The following is a 25,107-nucleotide window of genomic DNA, read 5'->3' on the forward strand; positions in this document are numbered from 1 at the left end:
GTGTGGTGTGAGTGATGGATCTATGATGAGATTTTTTTTTAATTTATTCTACTTTTCGATATTTTTGACATTGGGAAGTTGGGTGAGAATATGATCAATGAGTGATTTGAGTTTTTTTTTTAATTATGTATTTATATGTATAAAATGCTGTATGTTCTTCTCTACTGCCTAAATTTAACTAATTGTTCAATCGTTGTGCCACCTCCAATATGTTATATACTGATCTAAGAGGAACATAAAATAAATTTTGATATAATTACTAACTCCATTCGGGATTTTATGGATTTAATACGTTGTACTACTATAAATTTTTATAACGACAGAAGTTTTAATTTTATAAATTATACAGTCCACATGAATCCCAAATCTAAGAATTTCACTATTCATGCAGACCAGTTAATTACTTTAACGTAAAATCAGATTAGTCTAATCCCGTCAAAAATATTTTTTTATCTTTTTAAAAAATTAAAATTTTAATTTCTTATTTCTCTAAAAAAAAATTTAAATTCAGGTCCTCTAAAAAAAAATTTAAATTCTGGTGACAAATTAAATAAAACTAGACAATCACATCTAAAATATGATAAAGTAGTTTAAGCGTATCATATAAAAATTTCATCTATTTTGTACTTAAAAAAGGTTTGGCCAGCATACAAATTATGTTCTAGTGCATCTTGACTATAGGTCATCTAAGCATGTTACTAAAAAAATGAACATCAATCAAACATAATAAGTTGAAGAATAAAGAAGTTAATTTAAAAGATATGACAAAATAAAAACATAAAACAAAAAAAAGTCTAGTCAATAAATTATCACAGTAACTCTATATATATAGATTTTTCTTTATCTTTTCAATTTATCTTTTAAAGCTAATTAAGTGTAGATAACATGATAAAACTATTATTTAAGCTTAATTAGCTTTAAAATAAAGCGTTGTATCTTTCTTGCTCCTCATCTAATTGCCACTATACAACATGTAGATTGATGAAATAGTAAACCACTTCATTAAGTTCATGACTTATTGAATAAACTTCACAGAACTATGAAGTAGACTCTTCAATACTTAATTTTAACACGAAATTTTAGTTTATTTCATTCGTGGAATGTCAATTACCTACACGGTACCCTTGATTCTTTTATCGAACCTCCATCATAGGAGATATTCTTTTAGGGATACGCATTTATGTCAACTTAAAGATGGACTTTTGGGATCGTATTTATTTGACTTGGTGCCAGGTTTACTTAATATTATAACAATATTATTGCTCAGATCCGTGGCTTGCTTAATTTGATTCAAACTAATTAACACTCTCTGCTCATTTATGGTTTCTCAAAGAGAGGATACTTCAGCTTCACACAGTTTTGCTTATTTACGTTATTCATTAGCATCTAGTTTGAGTTTGCTGACCATTTATCTGCTACAGTATCTGTGCAACATTTTCTTTGAAGTAACACTAGATGCTTTTGTTTAAACTTTTGCTCAATATTGAGCCTCTTCTGGTTAAAGCACAAATTTAGTGCCCATAGCATCATGTTCTTTCTGTTGAATGATAGATTTCATTATAAATGAAAGTTGACATGGTCTGAGTTATCGCTCTGATTCTGGCATGCACTTTTGTTTAATCATTTCAAAACTTATCCAATGTCTTATCCCTAAAACTGTGGCAAAACCATGGACCATAAAATTGTAGTTGCGGTCACCATCAAGTCACTGTATTTTCCCGGCTTCTACTGAGAGAATATTGTTTTATTTCTCAAGATGAGTTCAGTTCATCGTTTCCTTCAATGTTTCAAATTCCTATTCGATTTGGATAGCTGGACAGGCGTGTTTGCTTTTCAGATAGAAGAGGAACTCTATTTGGTCGTAGCTTGATGGGATTCGTACCCTAATTTTGCAGCTCCTGACAAGACTTGTGAGAAATTCTCTTTCTTGAGCTGCTCCCACCCCGGATATGTCTTACAAAATAAATGATTTGATTCTGTTCAAGGATTGCTTGCAAGGGACGATTTTCTTGCCTTCAGTCTTCAGCTTTTGCAACTTACAATAATCTTCTCCTAGAGCTTTCTGTTTTGGTTGAAGGTTATTGCTCTCCTCAAACTAATTCTATGCTGTCTCGGAGGGAGATTCGTAATGAAACGTGATAACACATCCAAGAAACTGGACATTCTTTAGTCGTCATTATTTCTGACCTTGATTTGCTTTTTGTCAGTTTGCTGGTTTAGTGGGGTTATGCTAAAGTTCAATGGGCTGGTAGTACAAGGCTTGATGCCCGCTCCCACCAAAGCCGATCCTATACCCACCCATATGGACTGACAATCGCAAGTTACGTTCATTACATGAATATGGGAAGGCTCACATTAAAATTTTATGCAAGTACTATGAAATCTAAACATTTTAGGATTAGCAAATTAAGGGTTTGAGCCCGATTTTTTTAAATTCAGGGACAAGTTCATTAGAGTAGTAGTGTAAGGGTTGGGTCAGGCTCACTGCGGGCCCGGACTGGGCTGGACTTGGGCTTTTACTTATTTTTTTAAAAATTATTGTAAACTTGAAATAAGTTAATAATAATTAAGTTATTATAATCAACAATAAATTAAAGAAAATAAATATTTGAAAATAAAATAATAAATAAAAAAATGAAGTAAATAAATTTTAGAGATTTAATTTTTTAGTATTGGTTCTCTAATTCAAGCACTCTCTTAATTAATTAATACTTAAAAGAGTTTAGTATTATAATTCTAAATTTTTTGATTAATTACTAATATATAAATTAAGGATTTAGGCTTTCTTTTTATTATTTTTTAAATTTTAATTTATTATTTTAATTTATATAATTTTTTTTTAAAAAAATAAAAGATTTGGTTCTAACCCGAACTTTTTTTCCTAAGCCCTTATCCAATCCCTCATGTGAGGTCCGAACCAAAGTTCATGGGGCCGGTCCAGACTTTTTTACCATACCTAAAACATTTCCCATTTAGCCCTGTTGTCTAGTTAAACCTAGGGGGCATTTGGTTCGGTTCAGTCCGAACCGAACCGAACCGAACCATATTATGACAATTTGGTTTGGAGTAAAAAACCAAACTAAATTATCAAACCAAATGGTTCAAGAAAAAATTAAAATTAAAATTAAAAAATAATTCATAATTTATCTTTTTTATTTTTGTTTGTTAATTAATACATGATATTATATATATCATAGCATACACTTTATTTTATTGTTGAACTTTGTTATTTTAATTTATTATTATTAGATTTAATTATATTGGTTATTATTTATGGATTTCTAGATTGTTTTTGGAATTTATTATGTTAATTTACTATTGTTAAATTTTATTATGTTGTTTATTGTTTGCTAATTTATAGACTCAAGATTATTGTTGTATTAATAGTGTATTATTATATTATATTTTTTTATTGAATAATAAATATATAGGATAAAATCAAATGGAACCGAACCGAACCGAACTGAATCAAATTATAGAATTGAACCTAATTTGGTTCGGTTCTATAATTTGGTTTGCATTTGGTTCATATATTCATGAACCATTTGGTTTCAGTTTGGTTCAGTTCAGAGGCTGAACCGAACTAAACTGAATAGTGCCCACCCCTAGTTAAACCTCCGTGTCAATATAATCATTATTAATTAGAAAAAGAAAGACATGTTAGGTAGACCACTCCAGTCCCATGCGTATATCTTTATTGCCTACTTGTCTCATAGAAATTCTTTCCTTTTTATTGGGTGCTGGTAATGACTGAACTAATTACCCACTTTTAAGTCCGAAACCGCTTGCCTCACTCTTGAGGTCAATGGTGCAAGTCCCTCACACGGATGCGAGAATGGAAGTTTTCATAATTTGAGAGCAGTTTCTTCATTTTTTACTAAAATAGATTTTCGAATTGAGCTTCAGCTTCATATGGATGATATTAAAAGAACCTAACAGATTTTTAATTATATTACCAATAATTCTACTATAATATGTACCTATATAAATAATTAAGCTACCAATTATTTTAAAACAATAATGCGATCCACAAATTTTCTTTCTTGAAGTTGTCTCAACATTTCAAGAAAAAAAATTAAAAAGATAGATTAATCCCCTTCGACCAAACATTCCACTCTCTTTTTTAATGTCGTTTTGACTTTACATATAAGTGGTTCCTTGTCCACGTGTCATGTGTGTTATCAGAATGGGCGGCCACTATTAATCTAGGATCTGCTTAAATCTCCTTGCACAGCAACGCACTTGAAACTCATAGGTAGCAATAACAATATCCTCAAAAACACAATAACAAGCTCAAAGATTCTGTCATGCATAAGTAAGTATTTGATCTTGATCTCTCTCATATGCTTATCTTCGTATACAAGTTATGTCATGGAATCTAACATTTATCTTTTTCATCATTTTTATTTTTTTTTAATTTTTCGGACAAAAACCTGAAGCTTGAAAGAAAGTTAAAAGCTGTTTGTTTCAAGAGAAAATTTACAGAGGAAAATCAAAGTTCTTATTTCTGGATTCTTTTCATATAGATATAAACTGAACTTATGCAGCTTATATACTCGAAGATATTTACATACACATGCTAAAGAAACTAGTAACAAACATTAACAACTTATGCTGACTTGTCAATTCCCGTAACTACTTCTGCTGATCTGGCACTGATTGAGCTGGCACTATTGACTTGCTTTATTAACTAAGACTGAGAACTTCTTTGCCTTCATATTCTTTATAAACTCAACACAATGAGCTTCCTTAACAGCCCCCCTCAAACTCAAGGGGCATAACTGCACATTGAGTTTGTTCATTAGATAGTTGAAGTGAACAAATGAAAGAGGTTTGGTCATAATATCAGCTATCTGTTCTTCACTAGGAATGTACTGAATTATCAGCTCCCCTGCAGTCACTTTATTTATGATGAAGTGAATGTCAAGCTCGATATGTTTTGTTCGTGAATGAAAGACAGGATTGCGAGCTAATTCAGTGGCATTAATGTTGTCACACCAAATAGTAGGAATTTCTGTGCAGCACAAATCAATCTAAAAAAATAAGGATTGTAACCAGCTTATCTCTGCACTAGCTAAAGCTAAGGCTCTATATTCACTTTCAGCACTTGATCGAGCAATGCCTGACTGCTTTTTAGATGACCATGAGATCAGATTGTTGCCTAAGTAAATACAGTAAGAACCAACATATTTTCTGTCATCAAGATCACAAGCCCAATTTGCATCTTCATCTTTCCATGCTGAATAAACTTGAGTCCAAAATCCTGAGTAGATTTCAAATATCTAAGAACTCTTTTACAAGCTAGAAGATGTTGCATTGTAGGAGCAGACACATATTGACTCAATTTGTTTACAGCAAAAGCAATCTCTGGTCTTGTTAGAATCAAGTACTGCATCCCACCTACAATGCTTCTGTAACTTGTAGGATCAGTAATATATTGACCAAGATCCCCTTGAGTTTCCTTTTATAGCTTAAGACCAGTGCTCATGGGTGTATCAGTACCTTTGCACTCAAGAAGCTGCATTTTGGATAGCAGGTCTCATATGTATTTCCTTTGTGACAAATATATACAGCCTGCATCATACAATACTTCTATGCCCAGAAAATAAGACAACTTACCCAGATCATTTAATGCAAAAATTTTACTGAACTCAGCTATAAATGCTTCTAATTCTGCACTATTTGGCCTTGTAATTAGAATGTCATCTACATAAATCAATACTATTATCATGGTTGAGCTTGTTTTCTTTATGAACAGAGAAGGATCAGCTCTTGAGTTTACAAAATTCCACTACAGCAAACAACTCTTCAGCTTCTCATACCAAGCTCTTGGAGCTTGTTTAAGACCATAGAGTGACTTATGAAGCTTACACACAAAACCTTTATTCTTATCATCAACAAAACCTGCTGGTTGATCCATGAATACTTCTTCTGTCAACTCTCCATTAAGAAAAGCATTATTTACATCAACTTGTCTTATATGCCACTTGTTCATAACAGCTAAACTGATTACCACTCTGACAGTAGCTGATTTCACCACTGGGCTAAATGTTTCAAAATAATTGACCCCTTCAATTTGTTGAAATCCCTTAGTTACTAATCTAGCATTGTATTTGGCTAAGCTTCCATCTGAATTATATTTAACTCTATACACCAATTTGTTACCAACAATCTTCTGACCATCTAACCTTGGAACCAGAGACTATGTATTGTTATTAAGTAAAGCATTGTATTCTTCTTTCATGGCTGCAAGCCATTTAGAATCCTGCATAGCTTCTTCTACAAAATCTGGTTCTTTATGAACAAGTGCTGCATTATAGACTTTAGGTTTGAAAATTCCAGCTTTGCTTCTATTGGTCATGGAATGTGTGTTTGCTGGTGTAGTGATCTATTGTGTATTTTTTGGAGCAAAGGTGCGTTGAACAATTTTTGGTAAAATTTGTGATGGAAAGAGTGTGTTGGTAGTGAATGGTTGAGTAGACATGGAATTATGAGGTTCTGTATGTGGTTCAAATATTTGTGGCAAAGGCTGAGAATTGTTGTTATGTGTATAATTAACTGAATGATGAGAACTGCTGCTGTTAGAACTTGCAGAAACAGGATTATAAGTGTTACTGTCATCTGAATTGGAAGGTATTGACAAAGTGGATAGATGATACACTTGTTGAGGAGTAAATAACAGATGTTGACATGAATTATTTGAAGTGAAAATAGAATATGAGGAATAAGGAAAGGAATGCTCATCAAATATGACATGTCTAGTTATATAGACTTGACCAGTATGATGCAGACATTTATACCCTTTATGAGAAGGGTTGTACCCAATAAAGATACACTTGTTGGAATGATATGCAAACTTATGCTTGTTACAACCAAAACACTTGAGCATTTTGTAATCTGGTTTATGACTGAAAAGCTTTTCATATGGAGTAAGAAATGTCAAAGTTGTAGAAGACAACCTATTAATATGATAGACTGATGTTTGAAAGGCTTCCCACAAAAAATTTAAGGGTAATTTAGCTTGAGCTAGAAGTGTAAGTCCTAACTCAACAATGTGTCTGTGCTTTCTCTCAACTACCCCATTTTGATGATATGTGTAGGGATAAGAGTGTCTAAAAATAATTCCATTTTGGTTCAAAAAATTAGTGAATGCTCGATACTCTCCCCCCCAGTCAGATTGTAACTTTTAATGGGACTTTAGAATTGTTTTTCAACTTGCAATTTGAAGAGTTTGAAAATTTGTAAAGCTTCTGATTTCAGTTTCAGTGGATAGATCCAGGTATATTGACTAAAATCATCAACAAAGCTGATGTAATAAACATAACCAGCTCTGGAAGGAAAAGGAAAAGGACCCCACAAATCAGTGTGAATGAGTTCAAGTATGTAAGAAGCTTTGGTTTCAGTTGCATGGAAGTGCAGTCTATGAACCTTACCCATTTGACATGCCTCACATATTTGTTGTGCAGCTTATTTAATAATGGAAGTAGAGATATTGATAGACTTATCATTCTTAAGCAAATGCACTAGTACATCATAATGAGGATGACCAAATCGTCTATGAAACAAGATGACCTTATTAACTGATTCATTACAAGGTAAGAAAGAATTGACAACAGTTTGATAACAAGCTACAGACTTTGAATGTTTATTCTGGACATCAGTTAAAACAAGAAATTGTGGATGACATGTAGAAAGCATAGACAGAGGCTTGTTTGAAGAAATTTGACTCAAGAAAAAGGAAGGAGATGACTGAGATGACTGTAACAGCAACTTATATAATCCTTTTTCAGCAAGACCTTGCAAAAGTACTTGTCCCTTCAGTGAATCCTTTACATAACACACATTACCAACAAATTCAATGGAAAGGTTATTATCAGTGGTTAGCTTGGATATACTTATTAAGTTCTTAGTAATAGAAGGAACTAATAAGATATCCTTAAGTGTTATAGGTGTGTGTTTGTGGGCAGCATTAAGACTTTTATAGCTAAAACAAGCATCACCAATATGAGTAATAATCAAACCTTGTCCATTGCCAATGGTCAGCTGGTCTAGACCTCTGAACTCTTCTCGTACATGCATGTTTCCCATGTTATTTGTAATGTGATGTGTGGCTCCACTATCAAGATACCACCCTTCATCTTATGAGCCTTCAAGGTTAGCAACATAAGCTTCAGGGAAAGTAAAAGCTTCAAATTGATAAGAAGAGACAGGTGAGTAATTCACTGGTTGATAGCTGGAGTTAATATCTGCAACTTCATAAGAATCTTCAACTGTTGACTGTTGCTAATGAAATGACTCAAAATTAGCCATATAAGCAGCCTTTGATCCCATCATTTTACCTCTGCCAAAATGCTTAGGAAGGTAATTGTCACCATATCGATACCAGCAAGCATCAGCAGTGTGACCTTGCTTATGACATATTTGGCATATAGGTGTTAGTTCATTATGTTCACCAGTAAAAATGTTTTGGTTATGTACATGAGAAAACATATTTCTGATGTGTGGTGGTCTGTGAAAATGTTGAAACTGATTTCTACCAAAACTTACAGCAACATTTCCTCTACCAAAACCACCAATAGCACTATTACCAACTAGAAAACCTCTAGGATAAGAAGTAGAGATCATGCCACGACCAAAATACTGACCTCTTCTTCCATATTGACCATTAGAGCCATCAACAAAAGTATTTTTCCTTGGAAAACCTCTCATATGCGAGGAATTTGCATAATTTGCATTCACCATACTATAATTGGCATTAAACATAGTATGTGGATTCTTATTCTGTTCTAATCGAGCTTCATGTGTCAACAACAGTGCATATGCATCATCAAAGTTCATTTTATTGGTTGTGATTATAGAAGCCAGATCCAAATAACCAGGTCCTAATCCATTAAGAGTCCTTATCAACAGATCTTTTTCAGTTATATTATCACCAGCACAAGCAAGCTTATTCACAAGAGTTTTCATTTTTGAGCAGTATTCTTAAACTGACATTGATTCTTTTCTCAAAGTATCCAATTCATATCTAAGTTGCATTATTTTTGCTTCAGATTGAACTCCGAATTGTTTTTCAATAGATCTCCAAACATCAAAGGAAGTATCATAATTGAGAACTGAGCTTAAAATACCTTCACTTATTGTTGAAAAAAGCTAGCTAAGCTGGATTCTCAACCTTCTCCATAGATCCATCAGCTCTTGATTGAGATAGATATTGTTCTGGAATATTATGACCTTATGAGATTAATCCTTCAAGTCGATTTCCTCTGATTGACGTCAGTACTTGTTTGTGCCAAAGAAGAAAATTTGATTGATCAAGTTTTACAGTTGTAGCAAAAGTAAATGAAGTTTGCGTAGATTGAAATTGATTGATAGTTGAATGAATTTGATTAGTTGTATTGGAACTAGCCATGGTTGGCTCTGATACCATGAAAGAAAGTTAAAAGCTATTTGTTTCAAGAGAAAATTTACAGTGGAAAATCAAAGTTCTTATTTCTGGATTCTTTTCATACAGATATAAACTGAACTTATGCAGCTTATATACTCGAAGATATTTACATACACATGCTAAAGAAACTAGTAACAAACATTAACAACTTATGCTGACTTGTCAATTCCCGTAACTACTTCTGCTGATCTGACACTGATTGAGCTGGCACTATTGACTTGCTTCACTAACTAAGACTGAGAACTTCTTTGCCTTCCTATTCTTCATAAACTCAGCACAATGAGCTTCCTTAACAAAGCTACAGCAATCAGTCAAAAGACTTTAGATGAACTAGTGAACTTCCAATCAAGCTCCAACAAAGAGGACATTTACGATGACATAATAGACGTCCATCTAAAAGCCCTAGACGATCTGGTCAACGTCAACTCCCTATTCACAATAGCAGTATTCGTGGGATTATCCTTTGCTTCCCGAAACCAACGGTCTCTGGAAGGCCGCCCCGAATGCGACCCAGACGTTACCTCGGGAAAAGACTCATCTTATACGAAGTTATATCAGTCGCCTGCTTCCTCCTATCGAGCCTATGCTCAAAGTCGCTCAAAAGCACTCATCAACTTGGAAAAATTCAAGGGAAAGATCAAAGTCAAACGGATACCGAAGCTAGAGGGGCTGTTTAAAAATATTCTTCTGCCGGGGACTTGGCGTCTATTCTTGCTGGTGCTGTCGATTGTGGCGTCGTTTGCTGGGATTCGTTTCCTGAAGCTGTCAATGGTGTGTGTGATTCAGGTAAGAGTGGGGAAGCTGTACTGTGGGAGTAACTATGCTTTGACTTCGGTGGCCTCATTGTGTGGTATTGTTCTTCTTTCTCTCCTGCTTTATGCGCCATCCATGGTGTTTGCTGTAATTGCCACTGCCCCAAGACATTAAGGTCTTAGTCATAAATGTGCAACATTATGCTATCTCGCTGGAATTGAGTAAAAGATCAGTAGTGAACTAGTGTGTGGTGTGGGTGATGGATCTATGATGTGATTGTTTTAATTTATTTTACTTATTCGATATTTTTGACATTGAAAAGTTAGGTGAGAATATGACCAATGAGTGATTTGAGAACCCCGAACGGAGTTAGTAATTATATCAAAATTTATTTTATGTTCCCCTTAGATCAGTATATAACATATTGGAGGTGGCACAACAATTGAACAATAGTTTAGAGAAGACAATTTTTTATACATAAAAATGCATAAAAGCTGTACCTTAAATTTTTTTTAGTTTTAGTTTTATAAATTATATAGTCCACATGACTCCCAAATCTAAGGATTTCACTATTTATTCGGATTAGTTAATTACTTTAACGTAATATGGGATTACACTAATCTCGTCAAAAAAAATTATTTTTTTAAAAATTATTTTTTAATTTTTTATTTCTGCCAAAATTTAAATCCTAGAGACAAATAAAATAAAACTAGATAATCTCATCTAAAATATGATAAAATAATTTAAGCGTATATTTTGCACTTAAAGAAAGGTTAGCTAGCATGCCAATTACGTCATAGTGCGTCCTGAATATAGGTCATTTAAGCACGTTACTGGAAGAAAAATGAATATCAATCAAATTTAATAAATTGAAGATACGATAAAATAAAAATATAAAACCAAACCAGTCAATAAATTATCACACTAACTATATACCTAGGTTTTTCTTTCTCTTTTCAATTACTTTTTCAAGCTAATTAAGCGCCAATAACATGACAAACTAATGGTCAAGCTTAATTAGCTTTAAAATAAAGTCTTGTATCTTTCTTGCTCCTCATGTAATTAAAGTCCTTGCGGATATACAGCACGTAGGTGGATGAAATACTGAACCGCAAGATTAAGTTCATGATGTATTGAATAAACTTCACAAAACTATGAAGTAGACTCTTCAATATTTAATTTTAACATAATTTTTTTTATTTCATTCGGTAGAAAGTCAATTACACATACGGTACCGTTGATTCTTTTATCAAACCTACATTATATGAGATATTCTTTTAGGGATAGGCATTTAGTTATAAACCAATCTTTTTTTTTTTTTTTTTGTTAATTTGAACCGAACTGAACTAAAAATTAATCGGTTTAGTTTTAAATTGAAAAAAAATTATTTTTATATATACAACATACTTTTTTGTTATAAGATTATCGATAATTAGTATTTTTGCATGAAATACAAATAAATAGTGATTACAATTGAATTGGACTAAAAAAATGATCAAATTTAAGTAAAAAATTTAAAAATTTAGGTATAATAAAAAAAAATATTAAATTTCTTGAACTGAATCATATAAACCAAATCGATACTTCAGTTTCATGAGTTCTTGAATCGACCAAACTGATTAATGCCTACCCCTAAATTTCTCTCCCAGAATACAGGTTTGGGACAGCTGTGCTGTCACAAATGGTGCCCAAAAGAATTTATTGTATTTGTGATTTTCCCAATCTAAGTGAGAAATCAATAAACTACAGGGAAGGCATCTGATAATTTCCTAGCAGCATGTGTACCACGGACGGTTTATCCAGAATCATCCACCGTGTTTTGATATTTCCTTTAACTTTATCGGTCCTTGGCTTTGTAGAGCAACAGAGCATGCATCCTTTTAATTATTCTCTCCTTTATTACACTTGAACACCAAGCAATAAAATATTCGTAACATCCATGCTAACATTAATCAACAAAGCTCTCTATAAATATTTCAAGCGGCTAGCTCATTCTCACTCTCTCACTTCCTCTTAATTATTATATTACTAGCTGCTAGCTGCTTGATCAACTCATCATCGGCAATACTTTCAAGAGCTACCCATGGATGATTATCGGTAAATACGCTACCAAAATTGATTATGTACTACGTACATTATTTTCTTGATTTATTTATCTATTAATTAATGGTGTGGAGTGTTCAAACTAATTCTGACCATTAGTAATAATTTTTTCTCCATTTTCCACAGAACAAGACGATCAATTTCATCACAACAAACATCGTCAACAACGAGCATCCACGTGACGGCCATAGATGGTATTGTCAACGTCAACTCTCTCTTCACAGTAGCTGTGTTTGTGGGGCTTTCTTTATCACCTCCAGGTCCGGAGCATCAAAGCTCCAGATCCCATTACCAGGAGTCAAAATGCGTCGCCGGCCCTGAAGTGAGCAGAATGCTCACTGTTTACGAGGTCGTGTCGTTCAGTTTCTTCTTGTTCTCGTCATTAGTTGCTCAGGGTGTCAAGCTAGCTATCAACTTGAGAAATAGTGTAGTTGTTGATGACGAGTTTAAAGCCCACTTTAATGCCAACTTGTTGAGGTGTCTTATGATTGCATCGGCTGCAGGCTCGGTCATCGGTTGCCTCTTTTTAATGCTTTCAATGGTTAAGGTTGTCGAGATACAGATGGGGATTTTTTCTTGTGGAAACGAACATGTCCTTCAAGCTGTTGCCTCTATGGTTGTTTTCGTTACTAGTGGTCTCGTGGTTTATATTTCCACTGTTACTTACGCTTTTTGTCACTAGCTAGAGCCTACGCATTCCCACATTCATGTTTACTTTTGGAGCTTTTTGTTGCCTTTATCGTGAGTTGCTTTGCTTGGGTTGTCCTTCCGGAGATGAATGTAAGGGCATGCTTTGAATTGGGTAGCTTTATTAATTGTATGACATTTTTCTTATATATGCTGCTGCTTCTGGTAATGCTACGTGTTTGCTGTGTAATTTATGAGACAGAACAAGTCTGTGCCAGGTTCGCTCTGTCGTCAATTAGTTTTGTATCAGTTTTATTCTCTGTTGGCGCCTTGGCGGCACTGCCATAAGTAACTGTCTCTCTCTCTCTCTTTCTCTCTTTTTTTCGCTCTCGTAATATTTCGATGGATTATTACGTTACCTAATTGAAAATCAACAAACTACCCTCCAAATTGACAATTTGACATAAAGACATGCACTTTGCTCTTTCCAAATTCGAAATGTCTACTTGAGCCTCTATCGCTAATTATTAAGCTAGTTTCAACTGTTCGAATGATGTTGACTCAAGACGTGAATACTACGCCCTACAAAAGATCAAAATTAAGGGCTGCTTGTTTTTTTCACTTAATGCCTACCCCTAAATTAATCTCAATCAATTAATTTATCGAGTCCGTTTATTTTTTATTTAATAAAATTTTCAGTTATTAGGTTATTAAATCAATTTTTTTAACTTTTTACTTAATTTAAAAAGTCCTAATGATATGATTAAAAAATATTCTCTAAAATACCCCTAACTAATTAATTATTTTTCATCATTACTTAAATAAAATTTAATAATTAACATTATTACAATCTCTATAATGATAATATATTAGTATACTATTATTTTTTTAATCCTTTTATTTTCTTCAAATTAATATAATTTATCTTTCACAATTGTTTATAAATATTTTTCATACAAAAACTTCATATAATAATAATAAAATTGTTTAACATATACTAATTTAGAGTATAAAGAGTTGTATTGAGTTAAACATGATTTATGTTATAATAATATATTATCTTATTTAAGTTCTTTAATATGTTTCTTATTTGTTTAACATTTATTATTTGTAAATGCATAAATGTAAAAAGATTAATTTTCATATTTTTTAACAATTCAAACAAAGAAACAAACATATCATTCGCATTTACCATTTAGGTATTCAGTTCTATTTAGACAAAAAAACAAACGCCACCTAAGACAGTTAATCATCTCTTGAAAAAACATTACTATCCTATCAAGGACTGAAACAAAAAATAAATAAATAGAATCTATCTGATACAAATTAATACCTTCTTAGGAAGGAAACGTAATAATTTGGATTAAAAGCAATTTCTGCTTAATGTAAATCTAACGGATAATGAAGCTTTCAAATGATAGAAATCACATCAATTTCCTTCCCCATCAATGTCTTTCTAATATGCACATATTACGGGAATTAACTACATTATGTGATGCATATATGGTTAAGGTCAAGGTCATTGATGCACATTTGGCAACGATGAAGTCCATTATGATACATATAAATATGAAAAATGAAGATCATTGCGTAATAAATGCAAATATGGCAAGAATCAAGTCTTTTTAGTATGGCGTCACTACAAGAAAAAAGAGATTCAACAACGTGTAATGTATATTCTTACAAACCTTCGACAAAGTTCGACTGCACCTTTGAACGTCGACGTTGTCTTACGTGAAGCTGTCTCTAACAATATTTCAAGTGCATTGTGAAAAATCTCTTACCCCGTTGGTGAAATATATTTAATCACACTCAATAAATGTAGTTAAAACCTTAGTTTACTTTTTATTTTCAGCGACATTCATATGCAACCTAAATGTAGTTAAAACCTTAGTTTACTTTTTATTTTCAGCGACATTCATATGCAACCTGCGAATAACATTTTGCTTAAAGGGAAAAAAAAATGTGTATACATTTTAATTGCAAGCTCTGCAAATGTATTAATATAAAAATTAACAAAAAATAATAATATTTTGATACAAAAGAATCTAGTAACATCTTCATGTAATTGTCAATTTGTACAATTATTTATTTACAAGAATCTAATAATACAATATAGTAATTCGTCTATTATTCTCTTCTTTCTTGATGGCAAGTTGCCATATTAGCAAAAACTCTAACTAAACCCAATTCTTCAATCTCTTCATCATAGAATTAGCGATAAACCTCAAATTATCACAAAAACAACTCCTGCACAAGCAAAGACCAAAATTCATTAAAAAAAAAAAACTTAAGACAAGCAACTAATAGAAAGACAACCAGCGAAGGATAATACAGAGATGAATAAGAATCTATAACAACTTATCTCAAGATACAATACCTCTCTGTTAGTGCAAGAATAACTCGACCATTAATTTTAGCCGTTAATTAGTTAGCATATTTCCTTCATTAAATATTAACTTTACATATTTGTCATTTCCTTGTTTGTCATTTGATTGTTATGACTCCCATCTTTTGTGATTCTACCATATGCATTTTTATCAATCTAGCAAATTTTTCACAATCAACAAAAAGATGATGGCTTGCTATAACCTGCTAATAATTATTTTTAACTATTTTTTAAAGAACCATTACATGTCAAAGAAATTTTTTGAATCCTGGAATTGAAACTATAAGAAATTAATGTGAAAAGTGAGGCAATAATCTGTTCTTATCTAAGAAAATAATCTCACAATCTGGCATCAATATGATTTATAAAAAAAAAAAAAGGTAATTGAGTAAAAATGACATGTCATTTAGCATTACCATCGACTCAAATTACAATAACAAAGAAAGTAATTGATAAAAACTCACTTCATGCTACTACTCTTCATTCCTTCGCTCTCAGCTTGTGCTTCCACTAGGTGATTGCAATATGCATCTAGAGAAAAGAACAAAATTCAAAATGACAATAACATAAAAACTTGGGATTCTCTCCACCAAAATATTATTTGAAGACTCAAAAAGGGAAAAGAATTTTAATTTTTAAGTCTAGAGTCTCGAACTAAAATTTAACACAAAATGAGACCACATAAAAACATATATTAAAGAATGAATGTGAAAGAATAACATTTCGATGCCATTAAAGCGAATTTTACAAAACCTGAATCATCTAGTTGGAAAACACAATTTCAAAGACTATTGAAAGAACCAAACTTCCATTTCAAAAGCACAATAAAAAAAAAAAAGGAAACTAAAGCACAAGCAAAATCAATTAGCGTAACAATTATCGTGCATTCATTCAGTGATGTGTTTTTTGGTACTTCCATCTCGGGGGATGGCTCTCGTGATGACTGTCGGCGATGGAGCCATCGCCTATGTTGCCTGCGGGCGATGGTTGCGTTGGTTGGTTGCAGGCAATAAATAGGCCTACCGCCCGAGTGCATCCTTGGCGATATGTTTTTATGTGGCATTTTATCAAACATTTAGTCCGCACTATATGCTTGCACTATCTTTTTAACAATTAATTTTTTCCAAATTCACCTAACAACTCCACTATCCTTAACAGCTAAAAACAAACTTTCCAACTCCACACAACTATCAATAAACTCCCACAACAATTCAATCACAACTCCACCTAACACAACTATCTAGTTCAATAAACAAAAATGTGTTAAAACGAGATTAGAAACCCTCTCTAAAATTCGAGCTTCATATATGCTTCGTGATTGAGCTTGATGAGCCAATACGCTTTTTTTGTTTTGCTACAGAGGTTGATGTAGACAATGAAAATAAAATTGAGCGAACCAAAATGTAAGAACTTGAACTGAAAATTGATGTTAAGAATTTTCAACGTTGATGCTCTTTGAGAGGCAAGGGTATTGATGTCCAAAAGTCATGTGTTTTGGTTATTAAAGTATGAAAGTTATGAAAGTTATGAGTGTGGTCATTTAGGTAATTTTATTTTTTTGATACACTAATATATTATAACCAGAACTCTATTGATATTTACAAGGTAGGGCTATATGCACTCTAAAAATTACTCTAAACACTCATATTTTTATAAAAAAATTTATTACAAAAATACTCATGATATAAATTATTATTAAGAACACTTTATTATGAGCATATATAATATTATTACTCTGAAAAATCGTTTAGGGCACTAAAATTAATATTTAGTTTTCTTACCATTTTAAACCCTTAAATTTTTTTCTTTCAAATACTTGAAAGAAATATTTAAAGAGGAAATTCAATATATGAAGATTTTAACTTTAATTAGGTATGTGTGATCCTTTTGATTTTTTAGTTTACAACATAAAGAATTTTAACAAACTCTGAATCATTCTTCCTTTGCTTCTGAATTTTCTTGCATTCAATTGGAGATGGAAATGGCATCGCAGCTGTGCTGAAGAAGATCGTCATAAGGGTCCCTTCTGCCAAGCACCTACTCTTAATCATTCTTCCTTATCCCTCTCTTTTAGAACATGATTACTAAAATTTAAGCACGTAATATTTAATTATTAAAAGAAAAACCATGCAACGCAGAAACATGGAGCCGACGTATCACATATGCTATGAGAAGTCAGAACATGATTACTTTGTCTTTGATCATGATCTTTTAGTTGTTCCAGGTATTGTGCTTATAATCTTTTATTAGTTTATTAATTTTGTGGAGTTGCAGGTATTGTGCTTACAATCATGGCCGACTTATCACGTATGAGGGTTATTAGTTTATTAATTTTGTGGAGTTGTAAATGCTTGAGAACTGAAATTTTTTGATTTTGTATAGCATTTTCATGAGTGTGTAGAGTAAATAAAGATAATTAATTCAAGAATGATAAAGTGAGGACTTTCTTGACATTTTAAAGAGTGTACAAAGTATCATTAAAAAAAAAGACTGTACAAAGTATAATTTTTTTTTAATTAATAGATGAGTGTATATAGTAATAGAGTGTTGAGAGTAATTTATAGAGTGTATATAGGCCCACCATATTTACAATTAAAAATCAATCAAGAATCTCATAATAGCGGAGGATATCTATTATACTCCAAAGCCCAAATTTCTACTTCTACCTCGCATAATAAAAAGAGATATTTATTCCACTCTAAATTAGAGGAGAAAATTATTACTGGGACTCGAACCCATACACTGAAAGAACTTTGAGTGCATGGGTGGCAAACGGACTACGAGCCCATTAACTTGGTTATTTAGGTAATTAAAAAGTGCAAGGTGGTTATTTGGGTAAATTTTCCAAAATTCTTAACCTTGTTGTGATATATGCTGCCATTAATTGAGAGTCTAGTTTATGCTTTTGTAAAGTATTTTTGTCCACACTCTAATTAACTGCTCTAGATATTTATGAATTGCACATATGATATGAATCAATATTAATGTATATGGCAAGAATCATAACCAATATTGAGTTCATATGTAAATGTCGAAAATGAACACTGATTTATAGTAATTCTTAGTTTCCTTTATTGTCTTTTGTTCTTTTTATAAATGAAGCCTTAAATGTAATTGTTTGGAATGAGTAAGTGTAGAATACATTTTTCCTCACATTTCATCTGTTTCTATTACTTTTGGAACAGATCTACCTTCAACCAGTTATGGATATAAATCATTATTTATATCATGGTATGGCCCATATTTTCATTCATATTTCTAAACATATTTATTCTACTAATATATATTTAGCCCCCACCAATTGTTCCGGATGTTTGTTTAGTCCCCTGCGTAGACTTGAATTAACTAGCGCCACAACAATACTGGTTAACACGATCAAGGCTACTTCTTGAGTGGCTTGGTTTTTTGGAGTTTATTTCACTATTTCATCAATCTACTGTGTAGTTTTTTAAAGCCTTTAGGTTGAATTCTTTAAGATTTGTCATTAGTAATAATACTAACGTGGCTTTTACCTTTCCTAATTTTTTTTTTCCTAGTAGTCTCTTTGACTTGTATTAGATCGAACTTTTAGTGTTTGATTCCTCTCGTAATAACAATATTTCAGGGAGATAATGATACTAATTGAAATTTGGTTCATTTCTTTAAAAATTTTATATTTGACTCTTTTACTTTATATATATTCTTTTAATCGGGCCTTCTTATATTTTTATTTTTTTTTAACATCGATAAAACCAGAATTTTTGTTCCCATTCTGCCTAATAAGTTATTAAGAAAAGAATCTGTAAAGTAGATCTTTATTAAAATTTTATCGGACTCGATTAAAATTTTACCTTTCCTAAGTATCACTTTATTAAATTTTAACCAGAATTAAAATTTTTCTGGTTAGTTGCGAATCAGGAAAATTTCCTGTCGATCCAATTAGGTTATCCTTGGATCGGGTTGGTGACCTCACCCTCACCTTTGTCATTGCCCAAAAACCATTCAGTCCAAGGGCACGCCGGCACCACCACCATCCGCTACGATGCCACCAGCAATAAGGAGCTCGACACGCCACTATCGTCTTCGTCAGCTCAGCCCGCCATTTTCATGGCATTTCAATTACTATTTACTGATTAGTTAATATTGTTTAAGGATGTATTATATCTTGTTCAGTCATGAAAATCTTTAAGTTTGATCCCATTTGCAAGTTTCCAACCAAAATGGTAAAGCATGTGAGCAAGTCCAAGTTCTAGTTTAAAGCAGTTTGTTGGATCTATTTCCATTGTATAATTATTAATGATAATTTTGGTTTTAGTCCTTCAATTACTTGGTGGAAATTTCTTTTGATAAGTGCTTTCAAGTAATGAAGCTTTTGAATGTCTGATTCTTCAACTATGTTGCTGACATCTCACTAGCTTACAAAGAATCTAATCCGAATTCATCTGAATAACCGGATGATTTTATCTTATCGGAGTACAATCAGAACTCGATTCGAACTAAACTCCATCCGAATTTTTAACCTGATCCAATTAAAATCGGATTTAAACTTTTACTTTTCCATCAACTAATTACTGATTGTGGACTCCGAACTTTCCAGCTCTAGAGCTTTGTGTTGACACATGGCGTGGTACGTTCAACATCATAAGTAAATAATGCAACCATATCAACAACCATCCTCTAATATATTGACGTGCGCATATTTATCGGGAAATTTACACCAATAACCATAAAAGTTTTTTCTTTTTCCATCTTAATACTTCAAACAAATTTCTATCAACATTAGCCATAAAAAAATCTTTGAGACCAAAATACCCCTCTCTCATCTCTCCCCCAACAATCTCTCTTTCACTCATCTCTCTCAAACCGAAGAAACTCCCATAGTCGGCGGCAACATCAACCCTCGTCGGTGTCGGCTCCATCCCTCATCGGCATCCGATCTACCATCTACAGCCTTCAATAAAACCTAGGTTAGCCATTTTATTTATATTTCATTAATTTAAAATGAAATTTTAAAATAATAGTGGTTGTAGTTTGAGAATAATGGTGGTGGTGGTGGTTGTTGTTGTTTTGGGAGTGTAGAACCGCTACCCAGCGAAGGGCGCTAGAGCGCGTGCGCCGCTCGCCCAAGCGACAGGCACTAGCTCGTGCCCGTCGCTGGGCAACAGAGTGCGCCCGTGCTGTCGCACCAAATTACAGTGGGTTTAATATTTTTTTTCTGTCAAGTTAATTTATTTTATTTTTGTTGTAAATGCAATATAATAATGTTATAAATATTATAGATACATGGCGAAATCAGAATCATCAGAAATCGAAGTAGGTAGGATGTATTTTCGTTATGCCGATCACTTTTCGGGTCGAATTTCGAGCATGTATAATTTATCTTCGATCGTAAAAGCCATCGAGGAAAAATTAACAAAGCGGCAGTTGAATATGTTCAAGAAGGATATATTTGGGCATTTCTTGGAGTGTCGAAACTTTCCATTTAGTGGGATAATTTTGCACAATCTTTTACTGAGGCAAGTGGCCCATGAAGAAGATAGCTGTGAGGATCAATTATGGTTTCAAATTGGTGAGCATTTGATTCGCTTGTCAATTGTAGAATGGTGCCTGGTTACTGGACTTTTATATGGTGTTGATACCGAACTAAGAAATAACAAAACGGTGCATAGGCTACGGAATACGTATTTTGGTGGTGTGAATTGCAAGATCAATCTTAAGGAATTCGATGCATTATTTAAGAAGTTGAAATTCGAGGAAATGAACGATATGGAAACATTAAAGATTGCGCTCTTTTATTTTGTGGACAGAGTACTAAATGCAAGAAAAAATCACTGTCAAATCGATTTCAATTGGCTTAACGAAGTAGATGATATAGAGTACTTCTGAAACCGTCCATGGGGTCTTTTGTCATGGGAAATGATGTACGAGAGTCTTGACGATGCACTGTTCGAGAAAGACGAGAAATTTAAGACGACTCAATTGAAAAATCCATATCATAACATTGAAAAGTACAATGTTTACGGCTTTACATCCGGGGTTCAGGTCCGTTGTTTTTTTTATTAATAAGTTTTATAGTATTAAATATTTGATAGTTGTTTTAATAGGTTTTTCACTTTGATTGTTGCAGGCTTGGATTTACGAAGCGATCGGAGGTTTGCCGTCAACATGGGTCGTGCAAACGAAGAAGAAGATTTTCCCGCATTATGCAATGGAAGCCCATGGCATCTTCGAGAATCAACTTTGCTGAGATTTATTTGTTCTTCAACGACGAATCTCGTCTTGTAAGTAATATGTATTAGTTATTTTTTTAACTTTACTAAATTTAAGTTATGCATACTTACTTAAAATTTTGGATTGAATTTATGGTAGGGGGACATTTTACAAACCATTGAGCCGAATTCAAAAGAGAGTAGTAGAAAATATTGGCTCACTGTGAAGGATTACATGCCAAGCATTTCAGACTGTGTTCATAAGGTCGATATCCTCTAAGTACTATAAATCTTTTAATCGAAATTTTTTACTTTTCATTTACTAATTTTAAATGATACTTTATACAGCACCAACCCTCAATCAACGCGATGTTGTTCGTTACAAGGCAATCTGACGAGCATGACGACATACCAAACCCAACACCAGAGCAGCGTCATGACACTTCTGAGGATGAGGTGGCTGTTGATGACTACCAGGAGTAGACAGACAACTCTGATGACGCACATGATTCTGAGGTTATAAATAATATACGATATTCTTCCTTTATAAATCATTATTGTTTTACTGTTATTCTAAAGTTTTACAGAGAAAGATCTCTTGTTAACAATCCTGAATGGATTAGGACCAGGATATCGTGACATTGTTACATTCATTACTGGTTCTAAAATAGAGTTTGATGATGCTTATGCATTATTACTTACACATGAGACCAGATTAGAGCAAGAACATGATGATAAATGTGTGTTTAATGCAAACTATGCATCTATTAAAGCATATTATCCAAAGGCATTCTATGCTCATCCCAGGATGTTGAGTGTTAGAAAGTGTATATTTATAAAGGAGAAAATCGTCATTTTATACTTTAAGTCTCACTTACATCACTACTTTTATGTATTTAAGTCTCTTGTGATTTAATTATGTGTGTTGTATTATAATTAAGTATTTTATGAATTTTATGAATTTTAGGAGCATCATGGTCATTTCACAATAAACGAGAAATCGGATAGCAAAACAGACATCACTTTTGAACTCAGGACAGTTGAAAACCTTAGGAGGAGCATAAAAGGAAAAATGACATTGTTCACATGTACGGTACTGTCCATGTTACTGTTTACGATACTGTTCACATATATGGACCGATGACATGGCATTGACTAATGAGGTGTCATGATTCTATTAGACTAAAATTCTAATGTACTGTTGATCGGTGACGTGGCAGCATGTTAGTGGACCAAAAATCGTACGTACGGTACATGCATATACACATGATTATTTACAACCAAACTGTGTCACTATTCAAACTACGTGGTCAAACCGCGTCACTATTTAAACCGTGTGGTTAAACCGTGTATTGTTGACACATGGCACAATCCTGAGCGTTCAAATTATTTTTAATCTGATGGTCATGATTTACTCAGTGTATCTATAAAAAGGGGGCTCCCCCCTTAATTTGACATCCCTTAATTCATTTTTGAGCTCTATTTTAATTCTTTCTCCATCTTATATTTTCTACGTATTTTAATAAATTCTCATTTTACCCCTAGTTCAATTATGAGTAGCTAATTTTTTTTTCAAGCTTGGGTTGAATGTGAAGTTTCAACATGTGCCATAGACTTTATTTGGTAAATTTATTTTCTCTTCCCCTCTAATTATTATGGATGTTTTGACTTTTCGTCGATAAATAGTAATAATCTTGTCTAGATACCGCACTGGTTTAACCGGCTCTCTAGTATAAGGTTATTATTATTTGGCACGATAAGCCCTTAGCACCCTATTAATTAGAGTGTAGTTCATGAGAAGTGGAAACCCCCCTTATGATTTAATTGGCATTAATAATTAATATTTAACTCATGGTGCATGGTAATGCAGATCCAGATACCTAAATACTTCATTTCAATAGATTTCGCTTTAATTTGTTTCCATCATTATAATTTAAATTTTAGAATATTCCAAATCATTTTCACTACAAATACAACCACCCTTATAGAAAATTAATTCTACATATAATTAAAATCTACCTCCTCGTGGGATCGACACTCATCACCATTAATCTATTTTACAATAGATTCATGCACTTATGAGTTTGATAAAATTTTTACAACATAGGGGTAATTTTAGAATGGGAGGATATAATAGTGGTAACTATGGGAATTTTGGTGGTAGAAATAACTATTTTGGAAGAGGTAACATCAATTATCCAATGAGAATGCATAATGGAAATTCAAGAAATAGATATGGCGGGGGACATTCATTTGCACCAAACATCAATCCTAATTCTTTTCAAACACCTAGAATTCCATTTTAGTTTATTAGAAATGGATTTACTAGTGTTAATGGATCACAAACAATTCCTGGTACTGGAGAAGAAATGACCTATCAGATTTGTTTTAAGCTTGGTTATACTGCTCACATTTGTTATGAAGAGTATGACAACTTCAACTATGCACCACCAATTTTTTATCAAACTTCTGGAGTTAATAATTACTCTGGTATTGATGCTTATGCACCTGGAGCTGCCTTTGTAGCCAATTATGAATGAACCATTGATGATAGCTGGTACTTAGACAGTGGAGTAACTCATCATTTGACAAATAACATGGAGAATATGCATCTCATAAAAGAATATAAAGGTACTGATATACTCATTATTAGTAATGGTAAAGGCTTACCTATCTCTCATGTTGGGCATATATTTCTGACACTTAGTGCTTCAAATCACACACCTACACTAACTTCTATATCACTTAAAGATATGTTGCTAGTCCCTGCAATCACTAAAAGTCTGTCAAGCATTTCAAAACTCACATATGATTACCCTCTCTCTGTTGAATTTTGTAGAAATATATGCCTTGTGAAGGATATGAAGAGGCAGGTTCTTCTGCAGGGCCTTGCTGAGAAAGGTTTTTACAAGCTGCTACTGAAATCTAATTGTCTACCCTCATCATATATCTCTTATCTATCTTTTCTTCAACTGAATAAACCAAGTTCTATGCTGTCATTTTCAAATGTGTCATTCATCTCTCAGAATCGTAATGCTTTTATCAAAACATGTTATCACTCTATTTCAAATCATTGTAACCAATAATCTTATGAGATAACTTTGTTACATAGAAGGTTTGGACATCTAAATCCAATGATATATTTACTTAAAAATTGTAAGCAAATTAAAGTCTCTCAAAAGGCTATCTTATCATCTATGTCATTATTGTGTAAAGCCTGTCAATTAGGGAAAATTCACAAACAACATTTTCCAACAACTGAAACCAAAACAACAAAAGTATTCAACTGATACACACTGATCTTTGGGAATCCTCACCAATTGTTTCCAGAAATGGATTCAAATATTATATCAGTTTTGTTGATGATTATAGCAGATGCACTTGGATCTTTTCATTAAAAATCAAATCATAAGCATTTGAAGTGTTCAAACTATTTAAGCTAGCTTCAAGTAGAAAACCAGTTCAACACAATAGTTAAGATGTTACAATCTGACTGGGGGAGGGGGGGGAGGGAGGGAGAATATAGAGCATTTACTGATTTGCTAAACCAAAATATGATCATTTTTAGACACTCATGTCCATATACTCATCATTAAAATGAT

At 32.9% G+C, this 25,107-nt stretch overlaps 2 protein-coding genes across 2 annotated transcripts; both read left to right on the forward strand.

Annotated features, from left to right (window-relative positions):
* The first annotated feature begins 9,724 nt into the window (after positions 1 to 9,724).
* On the forward strand, positions 9,725 to 10,372 carry LOC18051654. Its single transcript, XM_006447903.1, has one exon. The coding sequence runs from the start codon at positions 9,725 to 9,727 to the stop codon at positions 10,370 to 10,372; it is 648 nt and encodes a 215-aa protein (XP_006447966.1).
* Positions 10,373 to 12,222: 1,850 nt separating this feature from the next.
* LOC18051655 lies at positions 12,223 to 12,998 on the forward strand. Its single transcript, XM_006447904.2, has 2 exons — positions 12,223 to 12,295; positions 12,428 to 12,998. Exons 1-2 carry the CDS (start codon positions 12,282 to 12,284, stop codon positions 12,981 to 12,983), a joined length of 570 nt encoding a protein of 189 aa, XP_006447967.1. The 5' UTR covers positions 12,223 to 12,281; the 3' UTR covers positions 12,984 to 12,998.
* Positions 12,999 to 25,107: the final 12,109 nt, after the last annotated feature.

This window comes from Citrus clementina, unplaced genomic scaffold (assembly GCF_000493195.1).
Source record: "Citrus clementina cultivar Clemenules unplaced genomic scaffold, Citrus_clementina_v1.0 scaffold_2, whole genome shotgun sequence".
In the NCBI taxonomy this organism is placed as follows: Eukaryota; Viridiplantae; Streptophyta; class Magnoliopsida; order Sapindales; family Rutaceae; genus Citrus; species Citrus x clementina.